Source organism: Panthera onca, chromosome B1 (assembly GCF_046562875.1).
Source record: "Panthera onca isolate mPanOnc1 chromosome B1, mPanOnc1 haplotype 2, whole genome shotgun sequence".
Classification (NCBI taxonomy): domain Eukaryota; kingdom Metazoa; phylum Chordata; class Mammalia; order Carnivora; family Felidae; genus Panthera; species Panthera onca.
This window is the reverse complement of record NC_138342.1, coordinates 135,681,355-135,706,214: the sequence shown is the minus strand read 5'-3', so window position 1 is coordinate 135,706,214 and position 24,860 is coordinate 135,681,355. Positions and strand designations below refer to the sequence as shown.

Below are 24,860 nucleotides of genomic sequence, written 5' to 3'. Positions count from 1 at the left end.
TTTGTAAACAGTCTCCGCCAAGAACTTTTAAACAGTTTTATGGTTGTAAGTAACCATTTTGGCTATGGATCTCTGAAAATGGATTCTGTCTCCAAGTTACAGCCATGTCTAATGTGAGTGTTGTGGGGAAGGAAGGGTGTGGGTTGGGAAAGAAGATGAAGGTTCTGAGAGTGAGACTAGGAAGGGCTAAAATGGAGGGAATGAAATTAGCATTACTTCCAGTGTGTTTTTTCTGTTTATATTGACAGAGTTAAAATAATTCATATACGTTGATTACAGGGTTACCTGTAATAGGGAAAAATGAAAAAAAAAATAACACCAAAATATCCAACAATCAAAGAATGAGTAAGCAAATTATAACACTTAAAAATATATAGTATATTCAAAAAGAGCTTATAATAGCATGGATACCTGATTATGTCAAAATGCTAAGTGAAAATATGATACAAATGGTTTATACAGGATATTTCAACTATGTTAAAATAAAAAAGATAAGTAATGCACCAGCAAGTTAATGCTGGTAGCCTCTGAGTCTATAGACTCAGGAAAGGCTATACAATAAAACAAAAAAATAAAATCCATGTTTTGAGATAACATGGCATAATTCATTAGTTTTTTTTTGTTTGTTTTTTGTTTTTATTCTATTAGCAGTTAAATTATACCTGTTACCTTTTTCATTCTCAAAAAGTTTTAGCTTTTCAACGATCGAGTAATTTGGTTTCTGTACAAGGAAAAAATGTTAGACTGAGACAGATTGCTTGTAATCTGTGAATTGGCAGGATAGAAGTATGGTCCTTAAATTGGGGACTGTTAGTAGTAGTTTTTTATTATTATCATCTGAATGCTGAAGACAAAAAAAAATATTAAACCTTAAGAAAAAAACTTTACAACTTGTAATAGATCATAAAGGAAATAATATAGTAAAGGATTCTCTCCACTCCCACCCCCAACTATTTAACCAAGGTTTTGCAGAGCTAAGATCAAATTGTAACTCCCTGGCACAAATTTACATTTGCATAATTTATCAGAATAAACACAAATTATTTAAAAGGAAAAATTGACAAGATCTTCATGTTCTAAAATATTGCAGAGTCCGTCCTAAGGTCATACCCTCCCACAGCCCCTCCTGTGTGTTGGAAGTTTTCAGTATGCGACTAAACATAGCAGGTTATAGCTCTTGTATTAATAGCTCTTGTATTGATGAGACTTTTTTGTATTTCTAAAGTAGTTTAGACCCCAGAAGCTTTTTCACTTGCAAACATTAAAATCCAAACAGCTTCTCTGCCCTTCTGTTTCTACAGTTCCCTTTGTATCAGAGTCTATAGTGATTGTGAAAAAGGGACATATAATAGCAACCCTGACTGACAGACATTAATTTTGTTCATAACAGTATCTGGCATAATGTATTGTTTTTTTTACTTGGGATCCCTGAGTCACTTTTGAATAGAATTCTCAAATTAAGGCTACATGTCTGATAGAGTTTGCAGTTAGAAAACTATAATTAACCTTTTAAAAAATATGTTGGATCCAACTTTTAAAAACATGACATCTTATTATGAACTCATGGAAAAGGAGACTCAATCCCTCTGATTACTTACAGCATTCAGATGTTCGTGTCTCAAAGTGATACAAGGAAGTCATTTTGTAGTAACTGGCAAAGTATTTGTCAAATTGTATAGGCCATCCATTGTTGTCTCCTAAAATAAAAATCAGAAAGCAGAAAATTCAAGAAAACAGAAATACTCTGGTGTGTTGGGAAAAATAGGTCCTCTCTTTAAAATAAACAGGTGATTGTCACAAGAGAGACAAGCATCATCTGGGAGCTTGTTGAGAAATGGAAATTTCTGGGCCCCCACCTAGAGGTCCTGATTTCACATGTCTGCGATGGGTCCCCACATCTCCACTATGGGCACTGTGGGTGATTCTTTGGCAAGTAGTGTTTGAACCACATTTTAAGAAACAGTGCTTTCTTAAGTACTGAAACACAGCATACTGTTCCTAGCATATTAATTATGATTTTCTCTTCTATCATTTAAACTGATATTGGAGATGTATTAATATGGATAGATGATCATGACTGTTAAAGAAAAAAAGAACCTGACCAGCATGATCACGTTGCTTACTTTTTTCTTTCTTTCTCTTTCTTTCTTTCTTTCTTTCTTTCTTTCTTTCTTTCTTTCTTTCTTTCGTTCGTTCTCTCTTTTAAAGGGCACCATGGTGTCATGGATGGTTTTAACAGGAATTATCTTCTGAGTGCTTACATATTTTCTCATTTATATTTTCTGATTTTTATATTAAGCTCTTGTATCATTTAAAAAACCATAAAAATTGGGGCGCCTGGGTGGCTCAGTTGGTAAAGCATCTGACTTTGGCCCAGGTCATGATCTCATGGTTCATGAGTTCAGAGCCCCGTGTCGTGCTCTGTGCTGACAGTTCAGAGCCTGGAGCCTGCTTCAGATTCTGTGCCTCCCTCTCTCTCTTCCCCTTCCCTGCTCATGTTCTGTCTCTATCTCTCAAAAATAAATAAACAATAAACAAAATTAAAAAACATAAAAATTATAAAAGTCCTTCCTTGGGGAGAAAACCAAAGAAATAATTTTACCGTAAAAAATTCCTTATGACCTTTTAGTTAATACTAAACATAAGAGACAAGGAAGCCAATTATGTGATAGAATGGACTTTGCATGGGGGTGTAGGGGCAACTTCTCTGGACATCTTTGCAGATGGTACAATCCTTCCAGAGATTCTTTCCAGAGGTTTTAAAATTTTTTCAGAATGTTGCCAAGACTCTTTAAGGATGCATAAACATATGAGAAGATGACAAAACCTATAAAAGTTTCTTGTTTTTTTAAAAATTTTTTAAAGTTTATTTATTTTGAGAGACAGAGCAGAAGAGGGGCAGAGAGAGAGGGAGACAGAGAATCCCAGGCAGGCTCTGCACTGTCAGCATGGAGCCTGATGCAGGGTCGAAACTCACAAACCATGAGATCATGACTTGAGCTGAAGCCAAGAGTCGGAGGCTTAACTGACTGAGCCACCCAGCCACCCCAAAATTTTCCCGTTTTTATAAATTAGTATTAAGTCTAGCATAAATGCTATTTATACTTGTAAAATTAGTCTTGCTTTTAGAAATCCCACTAAAAGTGAAAAATCGAATACAAGTTTATTTAAACATTGTGTTTAAAATATTCTTCCTTTAGCATGCCTCTTTAGTTTTAAAACTTGTCTATTACAGAAGATTTCAAAATAGAAGTAGCAAAATAATATAATGAGATCTCAGTTCAGAGGGAGATAAGTGATGGCCCTCAAGTTTACCAACCACTCTCTTCAGCATGAGACCCCAGATGGGTACCAGTAACTAGGTGGCCAGGAACAACATCCTAGAAACAGAAAATACCATCCACTGAATACCCAGGTATCAGTTCAAGGTGCCTCCCCAGCCTCTGACACCATGAGGATGGTATCTTAGAGAAACAGGAAGAATGGGAGGAAATTGGAAAGACTGAGGTTATACAGCCAAATAGAGACTACAAGCTATTGAGTCTGTGGTAGATTTTGTGCAGTTTGTTCCTCCTTTGTTCTACACTGGGTTTAGAATGCTTTCTTGTTCTTTAGAAGTTGGTAGCTCAAAAAAAAAATAAATAAATGAAAGATTTAGATTAAAATATCATGGTTAATCCTTTCACAGTGGGGAAATCAGTGAATCATTTAACAATATATATGTATATCAAATCACCACAATGTATACTTTAAATATCTTTCAATTTTATATGGCAAGTGTACCTCAATAAAGCTGAAATTAAAAAAAAAAAATAATATATATATATATATATATATATATATATATATATATATATCTACCAGTCTAGTTTTGTTACTTTATCTTTGGAGTAAAATTTCTTAAAGTATTTTAGTGAAATGGTATATACAATGTAATTTTTATAGATAATTCTAATTGTTCTCTGATATAAGTTGTATCGATTTATATTCCCACAGTTAATGAATTAGAATTAGTTGACCCAGTTTTGAGTGATTTGAATTGTTCACAGTCATGACCACATGCTGTAAACTTTTTTATAAATAAATCGATCTTTAGGTGTAAAAAAAAAAAAAAAAAAAAAAAAAGAAGTTGGTAGCTCAAATCTATGTTTTTCATACCTTTAGCAACTAGGGTTCTTGTTACAGATAAGTTCTTCCATTTGAATGCACGCATGTGAGATCAGAAGTTTATAGATACCGGTCTTGTGGGTATATAGTGGGAGTTGGGGCAGCTACTGCAACCAGTCTCAGGGTTCAGTTTCACAAGTAAAGAGATTATTAGCAGTACTAGTGACAGTGACAGAATGTCACTAGTACTTCTTGATCTTGGGCTTGCAATTATGGTGATTTGTTCTCCACTCCTGATTCTTGCTTCTATAGCCTTAACAGTGATTCTATAAACACCTTCTTCCTAGCATGAAATCTGCTTTTTCTTAAGCCCCCCCCCCCCCCCCCCCCCCCCCCCCCCGCCAAACAAGAGTGGTTTCTGTTTCTTCCTTCTAGAAGGGATTGCAGATAATGCTCTCAAGAATGGAAACATTAGATTGATGATTTGAACTGGTTGGTGTTGAAGATAATGGCAATACTGTTACTATTAGAAAATGGGACTCTCAAAGTTTATGTCACACTGTGACAAAGAAGTGACTTCAATGATCACTTATGGCTTCCTTATGATGTGCCTCTTAGAAGGCTACACTCTGGCACAGTAGTTGCTATGGTAAATCATTAGAATGAAAATGAGAAATTTCTAGAGTTGTGGAATAAGATAGCTATGGAGATGTCCTGGGGAGATTAAAGCTAGAAAATGATAAGCCCAGGGTTTAGGTTCAATCTTATCAGTATGAAAAAGTTCAGAGAACTACTGAGCTTCCATGATCACTCTAAGATAATCTTTTATCTCTTGTGATCTCAGGATTGATGTAACCTCAAATCTGATAGACTCTGATCCAGTGGATTACAAAGGTTACAGCATAAGCTGAATCCATGTTTTGCTATCTCTTTTAAGTGAACATTAAGACTCTGATTTGGAAGGAGAGAAGCCCTGCAAATTATAATGGGACATTTGAGTACGTTGAGTTGAATTTAAATACTTTGAATCCCCATCCCATGGAACCTTTCCTGTCAGCAAAAACCTCTCCCTTCCCTGTCCCATAAGGTTGGTTGTAGTCTGTTGGAGACGTGCTAGTTGCTTTACTTGAGGTAAATAACTTTTGAGGTCTCTTCAGGCCCCACATTTTGAGTATTCTTTTCTGCTTCCCAGACTATTATAACTAGAGTCAGATCCTAACACACCCAAGAAGCCAAGCACAAGTTGGACTCAGAAAAAGAAGATCTACATACCAAAAGATTTTGCTATTTTAAATAAGCAGAAACTCAAGGGAATTGTTTGGGAACAATTTCTAAGTATACTATACTAGGAGGAGGGACTATAACTTTGAGCACAGCTAATTAATACAGGTTTCTGGATTCAGTGTGCTGGCTCAAGCAGTAGTTTGCCAGACTGTTGACAGGAATCAAGACTCATTATTGCCTTAGACTAAATAAAGTCAAGAGGCAAACACTTATGGGCATTGAGTCACCAAAGGGGTGGATTATGAGGGACATGGCCCATGTATTGTAGAGCTGAAATGGACCTATGGTGGATACTGTAGATTGGCTTGCTCAACCTCTGTTCAACTCCCCCTTCATTGGTGTGTTCCTGGAAAGTAGAGACTGCAAAGCTCATAACATTTCACATCTTCTTTACAGCCAGGATCATGTGCACTCACACATATTTTGGTTGATAGAAGAAAGGCAGAGATCATTTTCCTGCTGCTATGTCTAAAACAGAGACACTGTGTTAAGAGGCACTTATGGCAGCAGCATGACAATTCGAGTATTACCAGCTCTGTGGGTGTGAAGAGGCAGTTGTGTTAGTGGTAGGGACAGCAGGATCAGCAGTGATTGGGGTAGTCACTGTCTCAGTCTTTGGATTGCAGCTATGTTGATGTGTTCTTGGATTCAATGGCACTAATGGGAGCCTTGCTGACGCCCACTCTTCCAGCCTTACCGGGAATTTTGTATCTAAATTCTGTTTAACATACCTAGAATGGGTTCTGGTTTTTCCATTAAACACTGATAGATACAGAGACCTTTTGAATTATTGGATTAAAATATGGTTTAAGTGTGGTTGGACATTTATAGCATTTTGGGAGCCCAGGTGGAATCTCATGAGTGAGAACAAAGCAGTGAATTTTTTCTGAAACTATGAGCTTTGGTGTAGTTTAATTTTGTGGTCTCACTACAGAAATGATGACATTTTCCAACATTTTCCTGCATCTCCAGTATGGGTTCTAGGGATAGGTTTAAGAGCCTTACAAAATGATCTATTCTTCTGGGCTCAGAATTACCTATTTGTTTCCTTGGCTGTCCGGTTTTGGTTTACGGCATTGGCTTTCCCCCTTTCCTGGTTTGGCTGTGTTTGTTGACTTTTTGGCAAGGTTTTACTTTAAAAAACTTGGTTCATATCTTTAGATATAAGAAAGGAGGATTCTGTGAGAGATTTTAATTCTCCCATTTTAACAGAGAAATTGAATATTAGCACTTAGCTCTGAGAGAACTTGTGTTTAGCAAATACATACTACATTGTACTAGGTACTTTATTTTATCCTCGTAATTCTATTGGGTCACTATTGTCACTTCATTTACAGATGGAAAAACTGCTTCTAAGATGTTTAAGTGAAACAGATTATCAAAATTTACTAAAGAGTTAAAATAATAAAATAATTAAAAATTTTTCTTTCCTAGGCCAAATAGATGATTTATCAATACATAGTCTACCTACAGAATTTCAGCTTTTGTGTGATATTGGCTTTAAGTATTTAACCAATACTATTTATTGCTTATTTTTCTGTTGTCTATTTCATTTCCATTATTGAGGCTCTTATATCAGAATTGTGTGAATTATACAAAAATTCATTTATTAATTTTTTTTAACATTTACTTATTTTTGAGAGACAGAGTGTGAGAAGGGGTAGGGCAGAGAGAGAGGGAGACACAGAATCCGAAGCAGCCTCCAGGCTCTGAGCTTACAGCACAGAGCCCAATGCGGGGCTCGAACTTACTAACCATGAGATGGTGACTTGAGCTCGAGTCAGATGCTTAACCAACTGAGCCACCCAGGCATCCCCAAAAATTCATTTAAATAACAACCAGAAGTAGTTATTAACTGGAATTTAAGCTCATCACTATTGCTACTTATGGAATCAATGAAAACATTGTAAATCATTAAAGTATTACTAAAACATTAATTTAAAAAATAAATTTTTTTATAGATTTATGCTATGATTTTTTATACATTTACATGTTATAAATAAGACATGTAAGATAAGTAATTTGGCTCTGGATATGTTGAGGCACTGATTATTTTTATAAACAAGCTTGTTGTGTATCTAGAGAGCAAAGGCAGAAGTGGTTTGCAAAGGTCTGAAGAATTTCTCCTTTCAGGCTGCCAGCGCCTTGTTGGCTTTGTAGGAGGAGGAGGAGGAGGACACCCCCTGCCCCACGTTCATGTTCATGTTCATGTTCCTGACACATCCGCCCAGACCTCAGAAAACAGCAATGGAAATGAGGTGAGGTGACAGCATTCCAGAAACATAGGGCTGTTTCTATGGTTAGTGTTTCACTGCTGCTGGGAAATTTATGAGATCAGGGATGGGGTGAGTGCCAGTAGATGTTGATTTTCTTTCACTCTGGTTCTTTAGCAGGCCCTGTATGGAACTGAATTTTTACAACTGAACTATTTCAATTTGCCACATTTTTTACCATTAACTGATAGTTCAGTGCTTAAAATCATGGGCTCGGCACCCTGTGCTAATACTTTGTCCCTCACCATTGCTCTCTATTTTAAGAGGTTCACTCTGTGGCCTTGGTTGCAATGATTTAGTCCAACAAATTGACATGTGTAGTTATTTATGCTGCTTCTCTTTTCATTTTCTTAATCCTACTCCTTTTTTCTCCTTTTCTACCTTATTGTACCTCAACACAACATACTCACTCACACACACACACACACACACACACACACACACACACAGAGTCAAAAAAAAAAAAGGAAAGAGATGTGACATTAGTATAGATGTGGGTACTTTTAGAATGCAGAAAGAAGCAAGACAAACCTGCTCATACTTCCTTAGATAGAGCATATCTTTTTTGGGACAATCTCTTTTTAAACAGCAACATCTTCAAACACACAAGCTTTTTAGGAATTAGTTTTTACCTTTCTTTCTGCCTTCCCAAAGCATTTGCTTCTTCCCACTCATTACTTCCCCCCACCAGAAGGCAGGAATATAGAACATAGGAATTATAGCCAAAATTGCAAAGTTGGAAAGTTAGCATTTTTAAGAAAACAGCTTTTGGAATATGTGTTTCTATATTTTAAATCCTTCATTCTTAAGGATGTTTGGGGCAGTGAGCAGAATGGTTTTTCATACTTTGGTAATGATCCCACTAAAGTTTGGTTGTCTGGTTTTTTTGTGTGCATCATAAGGTCATATAATGAGCACTTTACTAGAAGACCATTGTGTTAGGGCGTATCATTTCCTTATGTATTGCTGAGTGAATAATAGTGTTGATTAACAATATAAATGTTTATTGAAAAAGAATTTTTTCTAGCTAAAAAATGATGGAATGATACTATTGTTAAAAAGGAGACAGCAGACTCCAAATAATGTCACTTGTGCTAATCCCCAAATCAGCAAAGCAAGACTTAATACCTAACCTAATTGTAGTCTTAACTCCCCAGGAATGTGACCTTTAACCAGTCAATTTGAAATTTCCTGGTCAGCACTAGGAGATAATCCACTGATAAACCCCCTCTGTTTCTCTTAGTAGGGCAACCTTGCCTAAAACAATGCATTCTTGGTTAATTATTTCCTTTTTTTTTTTTCTCCTCTGTCTTTAGAAACTTTTCCTTTTCTGCAGCTCAACAGAACTTCTTTCTACCTGCTATATTGGATGCTGCTTGATTCATGAATCCTTACATAAAGCCAATTTGATCAATTTATTCAGTTGAATATTTGTTATTTAACAATGTAAATAAAAATTAATGACACAGATGAAGAAAAATCTGGTGGTGCATGCCACATGAGCTCAGTACATATTTGCTAACTGAGTGAGTGAATGAATAAATGAATGAATGAGGCTCTACCCTCAAAGACACCTCAGAGAAAACCCAGTCTCTCTTATTCTACAATAAAATTTGGGAACTGGAGCACTTATCAAAAACTCAGTTTTCCAGGATCTTCTACTGTAGATTCTGATTTGTTTGGTTAGTGTGGGGTCTAGGAATCCATAGTTTCCACTGGTGTCCCATGTGAGTCTTAGAACAAGTTTTGGGAGAACTGCGTTATGAAATTGACCCTAGTCAGCTGGAGCCCTTCTCCCACTGCAGTAGAGCACAGCTAATTTAGTCACACAAAAATCTTGTCCATCAGAAGAGGCATACTTCTTTTCTTTAGCAAAGTTGTTGATTGTTAATAATGAGTAGCTCAAACACTCCAATAAGATTGCAAGTGGTCCTTAATTTACATATGTATATATATTTATTTATATAATTACTTATAATTTACTTAAATTGCTTATATCTTTCTTATTATGCTTACTGTAATCTGCTTCATACTCTACTTATTTGTATATTCATTTTATCTCCTTATGGCAGTATAGTAGGAAATAATCTTATAAACCTATGCATTTTTTATATACTTCAGTGACTACAAAGCTACTTTAAATATATTTAAAATATGGCTCTTACTAGCTCCTCTAAAGTATATGAAGTATATGAAATACTAAAACATCATTTCACTTGCATCAAGTATTTGTTATAATTTAGTTTTTTTAAAGATTTTATTTTTAAGTAATCTCTACACCCAAATGTAGGGCTTGAATTTACAACACTGAGATTAAGAGTCACGCGCTCCACCGACCAAGCCTGCCAGGTACCCGTTATAATTTTAGTTTTATGGAAAAGTGGATTACACAATGATTTGTATTCTGGACAATGTACCTGCCCCTCCCATGCTCTCAGATTCTTCTGGCACTGGGGCAGATGTATAGGGGTGGGGGTGGTTCAAGGGATGAGGTCTGGATGGGAATGGGAAAGGTCCAAGTTTCTTAAAATGCACTAATTTGTTATGGTGCTGTATTGGGCTTTCCTCAAATAGTTTCCCAGGATTCTCCTTGAGGAGAGAGCTCTGTGGTGAAATACATTTGGAAATGCTGCATCCTATATCTCCACTTAGGATTAATAATGCATGCTAATATGATGAAAGAGAACACAGGCATTAAAGAAATATCTTTAGGGGCATCTGGGTGGCTCAGTCGGTTAAGTGTCTGACTTTTGATTTCAGCTCAGGTCATGATCTCATAGTTTATGAGTTCGAGCCCCTGTGGGGCTCTGTCCTGACTGCACCGAGCCTGCTTGGGATTTTCTCTTTCCCTCTATCTCTGCCTCTCCCCTGCTTGCTCTATTTCTTTTTCAAAATAAATAAGATAAACGTTAAAAAATTTTTTTAAAAAGAGGTATTTTTAAATTTGTTTAATTCTTGTTATAAGATGCCATACATTTTGGAAAGTGTTTGTTTTCTCATTTGCACAAGAAAGAGTCTGTCTAGATCACTTGGTTTTCAAAGTGTAGATCCAGGACTAGCAGCATTAGCATCACTTGGGCACTTCAAACAAAAGCAAATTCTTGAGTCTTACTCCAGAGACATTGAATCAGAAACTGTAGATGGGGGGAGGAGGGAGGAGCAATCTAGGTTTTTACAAGCCTGATCTGATGCCTTTGAAAACCACTGCTCTACACTAATTAACCACTTTCCAGGTGTTCTAAACAGGGTAATAATATTGTCTGTGCATTGGGAAATGAATCATTTCAAAACGTTAACAAGTATGTTCATCTGCCATGTTTGTTAAAAATGCAGATTTCTGGGCTCCAAAACTACCTAGGAGATCAGCATTTCTGGAGGTGGAGCTCAGAACTGCAGCACCTCTCGCCAGCCCTCAGGGAAGGCTGCTGCCTCTAGTTCTCAGAGCAGGATTCCCAAAAGTTCCCATCAATTTTCAACAGCCATTCCTGGGCACCCCTGATGTTTGGGTTTGGAATAATCCAAGGTTAAGGGACTTGTGTCTCTGACAGAGAGGAGGCCAAAACAAAGGATGATGTAATGATGCTGTGTCAAATGGTCTCCTTTATTTTTTTTATTATTAAAATGAAGGCATAAACCTTATGGGTTACAAAGTATGCATGTTTATTGACTAATGAATGAACAGATGATTTATAAAGTTTGGGTTTATGTAAAGTGGAGCATTCCTGATTCTGAGACATTTACTCACCTCAGCACCCATTCTTGGGAGTATCTTTTTCTCAGAAAGGAATGATCCCCAGAGTAAAGGTGCCCTGGGCCATTAGAATAAACCTTTGGATGCGGACTGGCCAGGCAGAACAATTCATCCAACTAACTGTGTGGGATCTCCTTGAATTTGAACGACAATAGTAGTTTGCTGGACAGAAAGTATTAGCTTCTTTGTAGGCTCCTAATACCTTTGGAGGCAGCTCTGAAGAAATTAAAGGGTGTGACATTATCCTGGGCATATTTAAAGAAAATTAAGGCCACCGAAGAAACTACCTTTTGTGGCCTATCAAGTAGGAAGTGTTCTGGGATGAAAGTCTTTGTGAAGTTAACCCAAACATTGTTTAAGCATTGTTTGATAAACAAGCTTGAGGTTAAAATGAGGTTTGTCCAGCAAAGGGAAACAAGAGAGAGAAGCAAACCAAGAAACAGACTCTTAAATGTAGAGAACAAACTGATGGTTACCAGAGGGGAGGTAAGTGGGGGATGGGTTAAATAGGTGATGGGGATTAAGGAACACTTGTGATGAGCACCAGGTATTGTATGCAAGGTAAGTATGTATGTATGTGTTGAATGTAAGTGTTGTATGTATGTGTTGAATCACTAAATTCTACACCTGAAACTAATATTACACTGTATGGTAACTAACTGGAATTTAAATAAAAACTTAAAAAAAAATAAAATGAGGTTTGTGTGTAGAGAAAAGTGAAAGTTTCAGTTCCTTAGGTATTTCCAGTGCTCTTTTGAGAATAAGAAATAGAAAACCACATATTTTTGAACAGACAATGCATGGTTGTGTATTAATACATATTTATGACCCATGTCACTTTTCCTCTTGTGTTTTTAACCTTGAAAAAGGCAGACCGCTAACTTTAATGGAATATTCTAAAATGCGAAGAGCTAAGTTCTACATCAAACTGCCTGCCTTTCCCATCATTCTGACCGTTGTATAAAAAACTGTATTTAGGAAACGAAGGAATATTTGGTATTCCAGAGTTTTCAATGCAGGCCCACTTAAAAATTTAAAAATTATATTTAAAAATACATATCGTCACCATCACACTCATAAATAAATACTGTTTATCTAATTCTTATAGATTAGTAAGTGCAGAAAAATATTTTGGGATATTAACAAAGTTTTTCTTCCCTTGAAGTTTTCTCATTCTCTGTCCTTTTTCCTAGAGCAGGCAGCTAAAGTTTTCCGCTTTTGTTGTTTTGGAGAAAGGATGACACAGAAGCTTGCAGATAACAAAAGGAATCAAATTCTTAGTATTTGATTTTCAAAGGCCTATATTTGAGCACTGAAATTTGGAAAAACATAACAGAAGAACGAGCTTTGCTATTCCCAGTCTGCACAAGACAGTTGGACCAGAGAGGGAGAGTAGAAGGGTCTTCTTGTCCTCCCATTTCCCTAGACAGCAGAATCTGGGGGAAACCAGAAACTCTTTACTTCATTACATCTGCAAAGACATTATTTCCAAATAAGGTCACATTCTGAGGTTTGACGTGGACATACCTTTTTAGCAGATACTAACCTACTACACTACCCAAAATGTATTAGAAGAGATTTCTATTTCCCCTGTGGATTATAGAAAAACTAACATGGAAACGGAATAACAAAAGTCTTCATCTTTTTTCCTGTAGACATCCTTTTCCTCTGCTAAAGTGAGGAGTGTTCAGAGAAAGAGTCTACAGAGGGACGGCATCAGAACTCAGGTCTTCATGATAGAGTAACTCAACTTGGCTCCAACCGGGGGATGAAGTTGGGCTGGTGTAACTTCGAAGGGGAGCCCTCTCTGTACAACCATCCATTTATAACGCAGAGGAAATGCTAACAAATTCTAATCTGGAAATGCGGAGTTCCTTTTAAATAAAAATCTAGAGGTAGTGAATAAATGCCATAGTATCTGCGAATTTGACACTACTTTAATATTTCATGTTTACTACTGAGTTACGCTCAGTTTAAAATGGACATAAGTGATTTCTGAATGAGGGTCCTAACATTTTTGTAATCTGATTCCTTTGGTATTTACCCAGATATATTCATCCAGGTATCTCAGAGTTTTAGCTGAAAAAGCAAAAGGTCCCTTTTCTTTTGGTTTGCCATTGTGATACCAAGTACTACTCTAAGGACTCTTTGAGACTCTTTTGGGTCTCTAGTCTGTTTGATTGCATAGATAGTTCTGAGTAGAGATGAAAAGTGGGTTAGGATACACAGCAAACACGTATGGAAATTGTATGGGAATTGTTATCAAATTTTTCAGGGGAAAAAATATATATTTCATATTGAAGTTTATCAGTAAGGATCAAAGTTATTATAAAAATGGTGTAACCAATTTTGATATATGTATGTCTATAAATTCTGTATTGCCCAAATATTTTGGAAAGAAAGGGATTCTTATGAATTCAATGGAAAACTTCAAATCTATTGCTTTTGCTTGCCTTGTGTCACTGAAAAATGTTCAGTGAGTAGATGTGTTATACTTTTTATACTGAGATATTTTATTTTTGTATTCAGTAAACTATTCCATTATAGAGAAATTATTTTTGTAAAGAAAAGTGGGAACTCAATAAGCAAATAGGAGTGCTTGTTTAAAATGCTTGTGATAACACAAAAGTCACATTTTTCTCCCTAAATATATTTAGTTCATATTATAGTTCGATATATGGGGAGTCAGTTTAATTTATTTAATGGTGTTTCATTTTGGGGGTGACTCTGCTAAATTTTATAGCTACTATTTTGATTTGACTTACTTTTCCACTTTAATAATTACTACTGGTGTCAATGGTAACAGCTTGGAGGTATTTTTTAGGGTGTATCTTAAAAATTCTAATTAAGGAAAAGTCTCCTTTCCATTACAGAAAGATTTTTTATTTGGCAATACATTATTAACTTATAAATGAGCACTCTAAAAGTGATTTTTACCTGTGGATTTTTCTTTTATTCATATGTTAAGATATTATATTTTATGTGATTGTAAATATATTTAATGCTGCTTATTCAAATATGCATGAAGTTTACATATTCTGAAAAGAATCAACTTTCTGACCTAATTTAATTAGCATTAAACAGAATGTAAACATGAATGTCTTAAAAAATGAACAGCCAGGGGAGCACAAATTATGTAGATACTCTAAAATTAAAAAAAAAAAAAAGAAAGAAAACAATTCACAGCCAGTGAAGGAAATTCAGTAATAAGAAGCAAGAGGAAATAACTGCATTTCATAATTTTTGTCACCTGGACCCTAAAGGTGATGATAAAATTCTGTTTTCCTTCCTGGGATGTTCCAACCTGTACATGCATGGACGCAGCAACACGTCAACTTACCATTGCTGAGGTTTTGACCAGAGTTCAACTTAAATTCTTCTTTTTTTAACTTCTAGATGACTGCAACCAATACAGTGCCAATGTTTCTTATAAAAGCTAACAAATTGGTAATAATGATAATGGAGTTAGCAAGTTAGTAAGTCTGCATACCATATTGAGAGTTTGACTCTAGTTTATTTCTACTCTTGCTACTATCTCACCTGCATTCCTTGTTTTCCACTCACTTGGGTCTAGGTCAGTGGTTCTCGAAATGTAGTGTGCGGGGTGACTTGAAGAGCTTTCAGAAACATTGCTGAGCCACCGGCAGAGTTTCTGATTCAGTCGGGTTGGGATGGGGACTGAGAACCTGCATTCCTAGTAGCTTCGTGGCTAATGCTGATGGCTTTGGTCCAGAACTACAGTAGAAGATCTGCTGGCCTGGATAAATTTCAGGAGAGTACTTTTTTTCTGACATAAGAAGTCCAGGAATAGTTTAAGATAGTATTTGTTACATAGACATGTTTTCATAAGAATAGATTATGATTTTGCCCATATTTTCAAAACTGGACTTGGGTTTTTTATTTTTTTGATGTTGACAATGGTGAGTAAAGGAGGTTTCAAATAGCATTAAGCAGGGGCACCTGGGTGGCTCAGTCAGTTGAATGTCTGACTTCGGCTCAGGTCATGATCTCACAGCTCGTGGGTTCGAGCCCCGTGTCGGGCTCTGTGCTGACAGCTCAGGGCCTGGAGCCTGCTTTGGATTCTGTGACTCTGTCTCTCTCTCTCTGCCCCTCCCCCTCTGGCTCTCTCTCTCAAAAATAAATGAACATTAAAAAAATTTTTAAATAGCATTAAACAATATTTTTTTTGCCTAATAAACAGAATCTTTTTTGTCTAATAAATATTTTAATATTAATTGCTATTCAAGTCACCTGCATTTTTAATAATTAGTATTTTTGATTAAACAAAATGCTGTTTACTTTCATATGCCATGTACACCTATAGCTGGAACTTGACTTATTTCATCTGTGACCTATTTTATTTTTATGAATGCTGGTGGTGCACACCACTCCCTGCTCACATCAGGGGTCCCTAAGATAACCATTTTGCAAAACCTTTGGAACAGATTGCTTATATTACTTTGACTCAACTTGCTTCACCCTTCCCTACATGCATACAAACCAGGATTTCCCTGGTTTGAAGTCCAATCAAATATAAACTATTCCTGGGATAGAATGAAAAAGATGTGAACTCCAGAGTAACTACTGAGTATAGTGGTCAATAATCTGATCCACACAGATTTATTGAGTACCTGTTTTATGTGTGTGTGTATGCATTTCTATACATGCAATTAATTTAATTCTCACAACAAATTTATTATTCCAATTTCACAAATAAGGAAAGTGAGACTGAGCCAAAAGAAATGACTTGTCTAAGTATCAACAGATAGAAAAAGACACTTCCAGGATTTGAGCCTGAACTTTCTGATGTCAGGTTGAGAAGTCTTCCAACCATTCTGTTTCTATTTAAAAAGAAATCAAAGAGGGTAAGGAAAAGTCATTATTGTTGACCGTAAAATAGAAGCCACTATTCTGAGATACACAGTCCAAGGGTAGAGAAGGGGGGTGGGGGCAGGAATCTATTTAGTGCTACATAGAAATTAAAAGCAACTGCTTGGGTTTTTTCTTTGGAGGTAATGATATTAAAATATTAACAACGCAGTTTGTAAACTTAATGGGATGAACAGAATAATAACTAAAGTCTAATTTACGAATACTGTGATGGACTTGGTTTGAAAGAGAAAAGAAGAGAGGAAAAGACAAGCACGAAGTAGAAAGGGAATTGAGAGACAGTGAAAAAAGGGATGAGGACAGTTAGGGAGGCAGAATGGAAGTGGGGAGGCACATGGAAATGAGACAGAAAAAGAAAGAATGGCCCTCAGATACACAGAGAGCGGGGGTGCGGGGGGGGGGGTGGGAATTGGGAGGGAGATAAAGGCAAAGAGGTGGAAGAAAGAAGAAACCATGATGGATCTCTAACCTGATTTTTGTTCTGATGGTATTGTTTTCACAAGAGTTAAGCCCCTGCTTGTCATCAGAATTCAAATTCTAAGAGTAAAGATGTAGGCCTTAATATTTTCTCTAATGTATATTTTCTTTGTTAAAATTCAACAGGATAGTTAAGCAGGATAATTAACATAATTAAGGTCCAAATATACAAATAAAATATAGTTTATTTGGTCCTGCCCAAATAAACTATAGTTACATTTTCAGGAAATGGGGGAAAGCTTACCCACCTCCTGACTATCTCATAATCAACAGGACACACACACACACACACACACACACACACACAGCTATTTATATAAACATAAAACTACAAAAACAAAAATATGGAAAAATAGTGTTCCTTCAAATATGAGCTGCTGTTTCAATAAGTAAATAGACAAACCATGGTTGTTCCTAGAAATATTTAAATTGCTTAACAGACAGGACTTCCTAAAGTCACACAGGTGGGGACTCTGAGTCACCGAGAGTTAATATCAATGTTTGTGGGAAAAGCAATCTCTGAGTCACCGAGAGTTAATATCAACGTTTGTGGGAAAAGCAATGATAATACCAACTGGGGTAGAATTTGCAAAAGTGGTTGCAGTGGCTGCCCTCCCTCTGCCCAACCCCCTTGCAGTGTGACTTTGCAGCTCCTCTCAGCAAGAGAAGTCAATTTCATCCCTTGAAACTGGACTGGTCTTGTGACTCCCTTCAACAAGGATGTGGGGCAAGTGTGTCATTTTTTGAGCATAGGCTTCAAGAGTCCTTTTACACGTCCAGTTACCCCTGGGTGCCATGTCTCTACCACTAGCAGAAAGCGTAGCCTACTGGAGGGCCAGAGCTGAGTCACTCTGGCTATCTCAGCCAAGGTCCCAGGCATGACGACAAAGCTGATCCACAGATAATGGAGGGTACATGAAAAAGTCCCAACTAGGTTGAGAACTGTGGAGCTGATCTCAGCTGAGCCCAGCCCGAGTTGTTGACCCACAGAATTGCAAGCTAAAGAAATGATTACTTCTTATGTCATTAAGTTTGTAAGGTAGCTACAACTGGCTGATACACAAGTTAACATTTTACTGAATGCCAATTTTGTGTCAGGTGCTGGGCTAAGCATCCTAGATACAGTGTCTCACTGAATCTTTTTAAGACATGTGGACACAGATATTTTTATTATTCCCACGTCACAGAAAAGACAACAGCCATCGTTGCCCTCTTCAGAGCCAGATTTTATTTTTTTATTTATTTTTTTTTTTTAAATTTTTTTTCAACGTTTTTTATTTATTTTTGGGACAGAGAGAGACAGAGCATGAACGGGGGAGGGGCAGAGAGAGAGGGAGACACAGAATCGGAAACAGGCTCCAGGCTCCGAGCCATCAGCCCAGAGCCTGACGCGGGGCTCGAACTCACGGACCGCGAGATCGTGACCTGGCTGAAGTCGGACGCTTAACCGACTGCGCCACCCAGGCGCCCCCAGAGCCAGATTTTAAATCCAGGTCACCCAAGCCTGATCTCTGCATTCCAATGCATATAGCCTCCATCTGAATTTGCTGGTTGGTGAATCCTGAAAAACTTGAGTAATTAAGGATTACTACTTTGAAGATTGTTACTTTTGTTATTTGGTTTCTTTAAATGCAGCACTAGAGCAAGAGCTCCCAAGCTTTTTTTCACTGAGAAATTACTTTTGGTGGCAAATTCCCTGTCCTACCAAGTTTTTTCCTGCTTTCTGTCAACATATCAGTTGGTAGGAAACTCTCAAGCCACTCTCTCTATATGAACTGCTAGCAGCTTAAGGGGGAAGTGGCTGGTGGTGGGCAGAACACTTTTATCTTGGTTTTTAAAAAGTTTATATGGTAATCAGGTGTTTTAAGAAGATAGAACATATATATACACATATGTATGCGTATATATACATATATGTATACATATATACCCACACACACACACGTATTCATATGTATACATATATATAAATATATAAAAGATTTTGGCTCAGGTCATGATGTCATGGCTTGTGGGTTTGAGCCCTGTGTCTGGCTCTGTGCTGACAGCTCAGAGCCTGGGGCCTGTTTCAAATTCTGTGTCTCCCCCTCTCTCTGTTCCTCCCCCACTCATGCTCTGTCTCAAAAATAGATAAACATTAAAAAATTATAAAAAAAGAAGACAACACATATGTATAGCCATCCAAATCAAAGATAATCATAGCTTAATCTCACCAGTTTAGATAGTGTGTTTACTCTTGAGTTAACTGCTACCACCTAGAGAAGTGTTAATTCCTTCAGCGTAGGGTCTTAAAAAAAAGTCTGTAATACTCTAGGGAGTGAAAACAGCAAGTCTCTTCAGTGTATTACTTATTTATGCAGCATTTCTGATTGTTATGTATGTCTTTATCCTCCAAAAATAGTACCTTATTTCCCCATGAGTAAGAAATCTCATTATTTTACATTATTAACCAAAGCTCATTTTCCCAGTGGGTCAGACCCAGCCAGTTGAAGTTCTTTTATAAATTTGTGTTGTTACGGCTTCAGAAATTTGAACAGGATATTTGGAGGTATGGTAGTGGAGGAGTAGTGAGACCATAGGCTTGCCTCGTCCCTTTTTAGAGTAGAGGTGAAAAAAACCGCCACATCTTGGAAGGTAGGAGCTGCAGAGAGTTGATTTGGGGGAGAGAAGAGCTGCAGGTACTCCAATGGGGAGGGAGCCCTGATCACAGGGAGAGGAGCGAGAGAAGGAGAGAGAGAGTGACAGTGTGTGCAGGGAATTACACAAGAAAAAGTCTCCCTTAAAGCCATTGACTGTGACAGGGAGAGGCTCAGAATACCACAAGATTTTATAAATAGTGGAGTGCAGAGTTTGAAGTTTCAGAAGTCTGCACCATCGCCAGGGACACGCCTAGTAGGCTTAGTGGTGCTCCAGTGGGGGAGGAGGGTGGAGACCTGGGAGTGGGCAGTGTGGGCTGAAGATCTCCTGGGTCACATGGGGAGAAGCAGTTCTCCTGCCTGCAGTACACTTGGGAGAGATGGCCCGGCCTCTCCAATGAGGGCTTCCTGAAGAGTGGTGGCTGCAAACTCCCTGCTCCAGGGACAAGAGAGCGGGGTGACACCATTTTCAGCCTGCCCAATAGCACTGACCCACTTCAGTGCGCAAAATAGCACCACCAACCAGAGGCTGGAGCCCCTTTTACCAAGCCTTGCTACTCTGTGCCCTGCAGGTGCATTTGCACTAGGCAAGTCGGCCTAGGGTAAGTACAGCAGGTCCCACCCCCAGAAGATCAGCACAAACCCCTTGCGTGCACCAAGTCTACTGATCATAGGCTGCTACAAAGCCTCACCTCTAGGGTAAATAGGATCTAGCTTCTTTTGTTCAGCCCCCCTTGGGATACCAGAAAAAGCAATTTTAATCTTTATTATAATTTTTAAATTATTATTATTATTATTATTATTATTATTATTATTATTTTGGATCTAGCTTCTTTTAACAAGCAGAACAAAACACACCTAGGATCTAGCTTTCTTTCTTTCTTTCTTTCTTTCTTTCTTTCTTTCTTTCTTTCCTTCTTCCACCTTGACAATATGACAAGATGGAGGAATTTACCCCAAAAGAAAGAAAAGAAAGAAGCCAGGGCCAGGGATTTAATCAATACAGATATAAGAAAGATGTCTGAACTAAAATTTAAAACAATAATTATAAAGATGATGGCTGGGCTTGAGAAAAGCATAGGAGACACTAGAGAATCTCTTACCATAGAGATAATGGAACTAAAAACTAGTCAGGCTAAAATTAAAAATAATATAACTGATATGCAAATCTGAATGCATGTTATGACGACAAGGATGGATGAAACAGAGGGGGGAAAATCAGTGATATAGAAGATAAAATTATGGAAAGTAACAAAGCTGAAAAGAAGAGGGAAAGAAAAATATTGGATCACAAATGTAGACTTAGGGAACTCAGCAACTCCTTATAGCATAATAACATTTGTATCCTAGGGGTCCCAGAAGAAGAGAGGTAAAAATGGGCAGAAGGTATATGAGCAAATGATAGCTGGAAACTTCCCTAATCTGGGGAAGGAAACATATTGAATTCCAAAAATCACAGAAAAACTCCCATTATTCAACAAAAACTGACCATCACCAAAATATAAATGAACTATTGAGACTTCATCAAGATAAAAAACCTTTAGGGTGCCTGGGTGGTTAAGTCAGTTAAGCATCTGACCTTACTTAGGTCATGATTTCACAGTTCATGAGTTCAAACCCCACACTGGGCCCTGCTCTGACAGCTCAGAGCCTGGAGCCTGCTTGGGATTCTCTGTCCCCTCTGTCTTTGCCCCTTCCCCACTTGCAATCTCTCTCTCTCTCTCTCACAAAATAGATAAATGTTAAAAAAGCAAAAGAAAGCTTGAAATAAAGATAAAAAGGTTTTGCACAGCAAAGGGAACAATCAACATTCCCTACAGAATGGGAGAAGATATTTGCTAATGACATAAAGGGTTAATATCAAAAAATATGTAAAGAACTTATGAAAGTCAACACCCAAAAAATAAATAATCCAGTTAAGAAATGGGTAGACTACATGAATAGACATTTTTCCAAAGAAGACATCCAGGTGGCTAACAGACACATGAAAAGATGCTCAGTATTACTCATCATCAGGGAAATACAAATCAAAACTACAAAGAGAGATCACCTCACACCCGTCAGAAGGGCTAAAATTAACAACACAGGAAACAACAGATGTTGGCAAGGATGTAGAGAAAGGGGAACCCTCTAGCACTGCTGATGGGAATGTACATTGGTGCAGCCATTCTGATAAACAGTATGGAGGTTACTCAAAAAGTTAAAAATAGAACTACCCTATAACCCAGCAATTGCACTACGGGGTATTTTACCCAAAGATACAAAATACAGATTTTGAAGGGGGACATGCACACCTTGGCAGCATTCTCAGCAATAGCCAAATTATGGAGAGAGCCCAATGTCCATCAACTGATGATGACAAAGACAATGTGACATATATATGCAATGGAATATTACTTACCTATCTAAAAGAATGAAATCTTACCAATTGCAATGATGTGGATGGAACTAGGGAGTATTATGCTAAGCACAATAACTCGGAGAAAAACTTGGAGAAATAACTCAGAGAAAAACAAATACCATATAATTTCACTCATATGTGGAATTTAAGAAACAAAAGAGATGAACAAAGGGGAAAGGAAGGTAAAATAAAAAGATAAAAACAGAGTGTGAGGCAAAAATATAGGAGACTCAATTATAGAGAACATGGTAGGTTGCTGGAGGGGAGGGGCTGGATGGGCTAATGGGTAACAGGTATTAAGGAGGGCACTCATTTTGTTGAGCAATGGGTGTTACATGTAAGTGATGAATCACTAAAGTCTACTCCTGAACCAAAACTACACTAAATATTAATGAGCTAGAATTTAAATAAATATTTGGATTAAAAAAAGGAATGAAATCTTGCCATTTGCAACAACATGGATGGAGCTAGAGACTATCATGCTAAGTGAAATAAGTCAGTCACAGAAAGACAAATAGCATATGATTTCACTCATATGTGGAATTTAGGAAATAAAACAAATGAACATATGGGAAGGGAGGAAAAAGAGAGAGCGAAACAAACTATAAGAGACTCTATGATAGAGAATAAACTGAGGGTTGATGGAGGGAAGGTGGATGGGGAGATGGGCTAAATTGGCAACAGGTATTAAGGAGGGCACTTGTGTTGAGCAGTGGGTGTTCTATGTAAGTGATGAATCACTAAATTCTATTTTTGAAACAATATTACACTGTATTTTAACTAACTAGAATTTTAAAAATTTGAAAACAATGAATATACTAAACAAAATTTGAGCAAAATTCTAACCAAAAGCCAAGTTTTCCTGGTATTCTCTTTGGTCAGAAGCTCTACTTGTTGACTTTATTAGGTTATAAATTTGATTGTTGGTAAATAATAGGTTAGCTGGACTTATTGTTTGTTCTTTATTAGGCGGTCTCATTTGTCCATCAGAATTGTAGTTAGCAACAGATAACAAGAAAGAGCAATAGCTGTTCACACTTAGCTAGTACCTGCTGTATGCTTGCATTTCTCTAATCCCTTACATTTAATCTTCCCAAGTTATCTTAGCATAGGGACAATTTCCAAACCCTTTTCTAATATCAGGAAAGAGAGTCAAAAGAGAGGTTTAGAAACATTCTCAAGACTACATAATTGGTCATTGTTGTACCCAGATTCAAACCAGACAGTCTTGTCTCCAGCGCCCAAATTCCCAATTCCTACACCATTTTGCTTGTAAGATGTTAACTGGATGGGTTCGTGGGATACAAAACTTACTATGTGCACAATCACCACTTTCCTCAAATACTGGTGGTGATAATATAAAGAATGGATGTTTGAGGGGCGCCTGGGTGGCTCAGTCGGTTAAGCGTCCGACTTCAGCTCAGGTCACGATCTCACGGTCCGTGAGTTCGAGCCCCGCGTCAGGCTCTGGGCTGATGGCTCAGAGCCTGGAGCCTGCTTCCGATTCTGTGTCTCCCTCTCTCTCTGCCCCTCCCCAGTTCATGCTCTGTCTCTCTCTGTCCCAAAAATAAATAAACGTTAAAAAAAAAATTAAAAAAAAAAAAAAGAATGGATGTTTGAAGCTAATAAAAAACAATGTACGATTTCCCTAAGTGACATATATTTTTTCAATTTAGTTTCTCTTTTCTCTTGTTTTGAGCAGTCTCAGAGACTTTACCTGCAGTGATTTTGCCCTGATTCCTGCTGTGACTACAAGTGCTTCACTCACCGCAGTTGTCCTCATCCGCTTGGTTGCCACAGTCGTCCACACCATTGCAATGAAGAAGCTGCGGCAAGCACTTGGTGATATTCCCACAGGGGAAATAGCCGAGGGAGCACTTGACATCCTGCCCACTCCCGTGAAGGACTGTGATGAAGAAGGAGGAGAGAAGGTTAATACAAAGGCTTGGCAAAAAATGGTTTCTCCCCAGTATCCTAAAACCTGTAATCTCATTCTGGCTTGTACCGCCCACAGTGTGGCCGCCTCACCTTGCTTACTAGCCTCATGCCAACTGTTTTCCAAGAACCTTCAAGCCAATGGGATGTTCTCTTCTGTGTCCCCAGAAGATGCCAGGATTCTCCTTTCTTTGCCTTTTCTCATGCTGTTTCCCACGTGGAATGTCCTCCACCCCCATCCTTTTTCTATGCAATGTCTGCCCATACTTTATAGTTTATCTCAATTCCCTTCTTCTCCCTTTCAAAAATATTTTAACCAATCATTTTAAAAATCGGGAATTTATTGAATTCTTACTCAGAATCAAGACTCTTCTGGTATTAAAGGAAGAAGACATAGAGAACATCAGGAAAGTACATGCACATGCTCACTCACAGACTGGATAGTGCCTGTGTGTGAGGCTCTGTGCAAGATTTTGTGTAAACCACACTGAATGAAACAAAGTTCCTGGCCAAACTTTCAGATGGGCTTCTTTCACTTAGTAATACACATTTAAGGGTCCTCTATGTCTTTTTATGGCTTAATAACTAATTTATTTTAGCACTGAATAATATTCCATTGTTTGAATGTACCATAGTTTATTTATCTTTACTTACTGAAGGACATTTCAGTTTCACCCAAGTTTTGGCAATTATGAATAAAGCTGCTATAAGCATCCATCCACATGCAGGTGTTTGTGTGGATATAGGTTAACTATGCCATTTTAAAACCTTAGATTTATATAAATTCTAAAGATTATTGGAGACTCCAAATGTAGTTATGTTACTTACTATCCTTACCAAGTTTGTACATGTTTGGAACTTACTAGAATATTGTCAATTAAAAGAAATAAAAACAGAATAGCTTGAATTGTCAATAACATTTATTATATAAAAATGTGTTTGTGATCTGTCACTAAGACGTGAAAAGAATAAAAAAGACTATTTTCTTTGTAAGATGCAGCATGACATTTTAATAACAGGGCAAGTGACATCTTTATACAGAAGAAATCTAGCAATGTCAGGTTTTGACTGTACTTAGTTGTTTCAGAGCACATCATTTGATGAAG

The 24,860-nt window shown here is 37.4% G+C and overlaps 1 protein-coding gene and 1 long non-coding RNA gene across 7 annotated transcripts in view; one reads left to right on the top strand and one right to left on the bottom strand.

Annotated features, from left to right (window-relative positions):
* The window catches only part of RXFP1 (relaxin family peptide receptor 1), a 134,794-nt gene that overhangs the window by 51,065 nt on the left and 58,869 nt on the right, over positions 1-24,860 (bottom strand). For all 5 annotated transcript variants that reach the window (XM_060653891.3, XM_060653893.3, XM_060653894.3 and 2 more), the window contains exons 2-3: positions 23,588-23,725; positions 1,599-1,697 (exon numbers count right to left, since the gene is read on the bottom strand). In XM_060653891.3, coding sequence (XP_060509874.1) covers positions 1,599-1,697; positions 23,588-23,725 — 237 coding nt within the window. The remainder of the gene's footprint in view (positions 1-1,598; positions 1,698-23,587; positions 23,726-24,860) is intronic.
* Positions 18-23,630, top strand: LOC132675575 (uncharacterized). 2 transcript variants are annotated; one of them, XR_013555111.1, is made up of 3 exons: positions 18-113; positions 7,525-7,649; positions 23,522-23,630. It is a non-coding gene; the product is annotated as an uncharacterized LOC132675575 (long non-coding RNA). The 2 variants fall into 2 exon arrangements; XR_013555110.1 differs by lacking the exon at positions 23,522-23,630 and adding an exon at positions 13,071-13,340.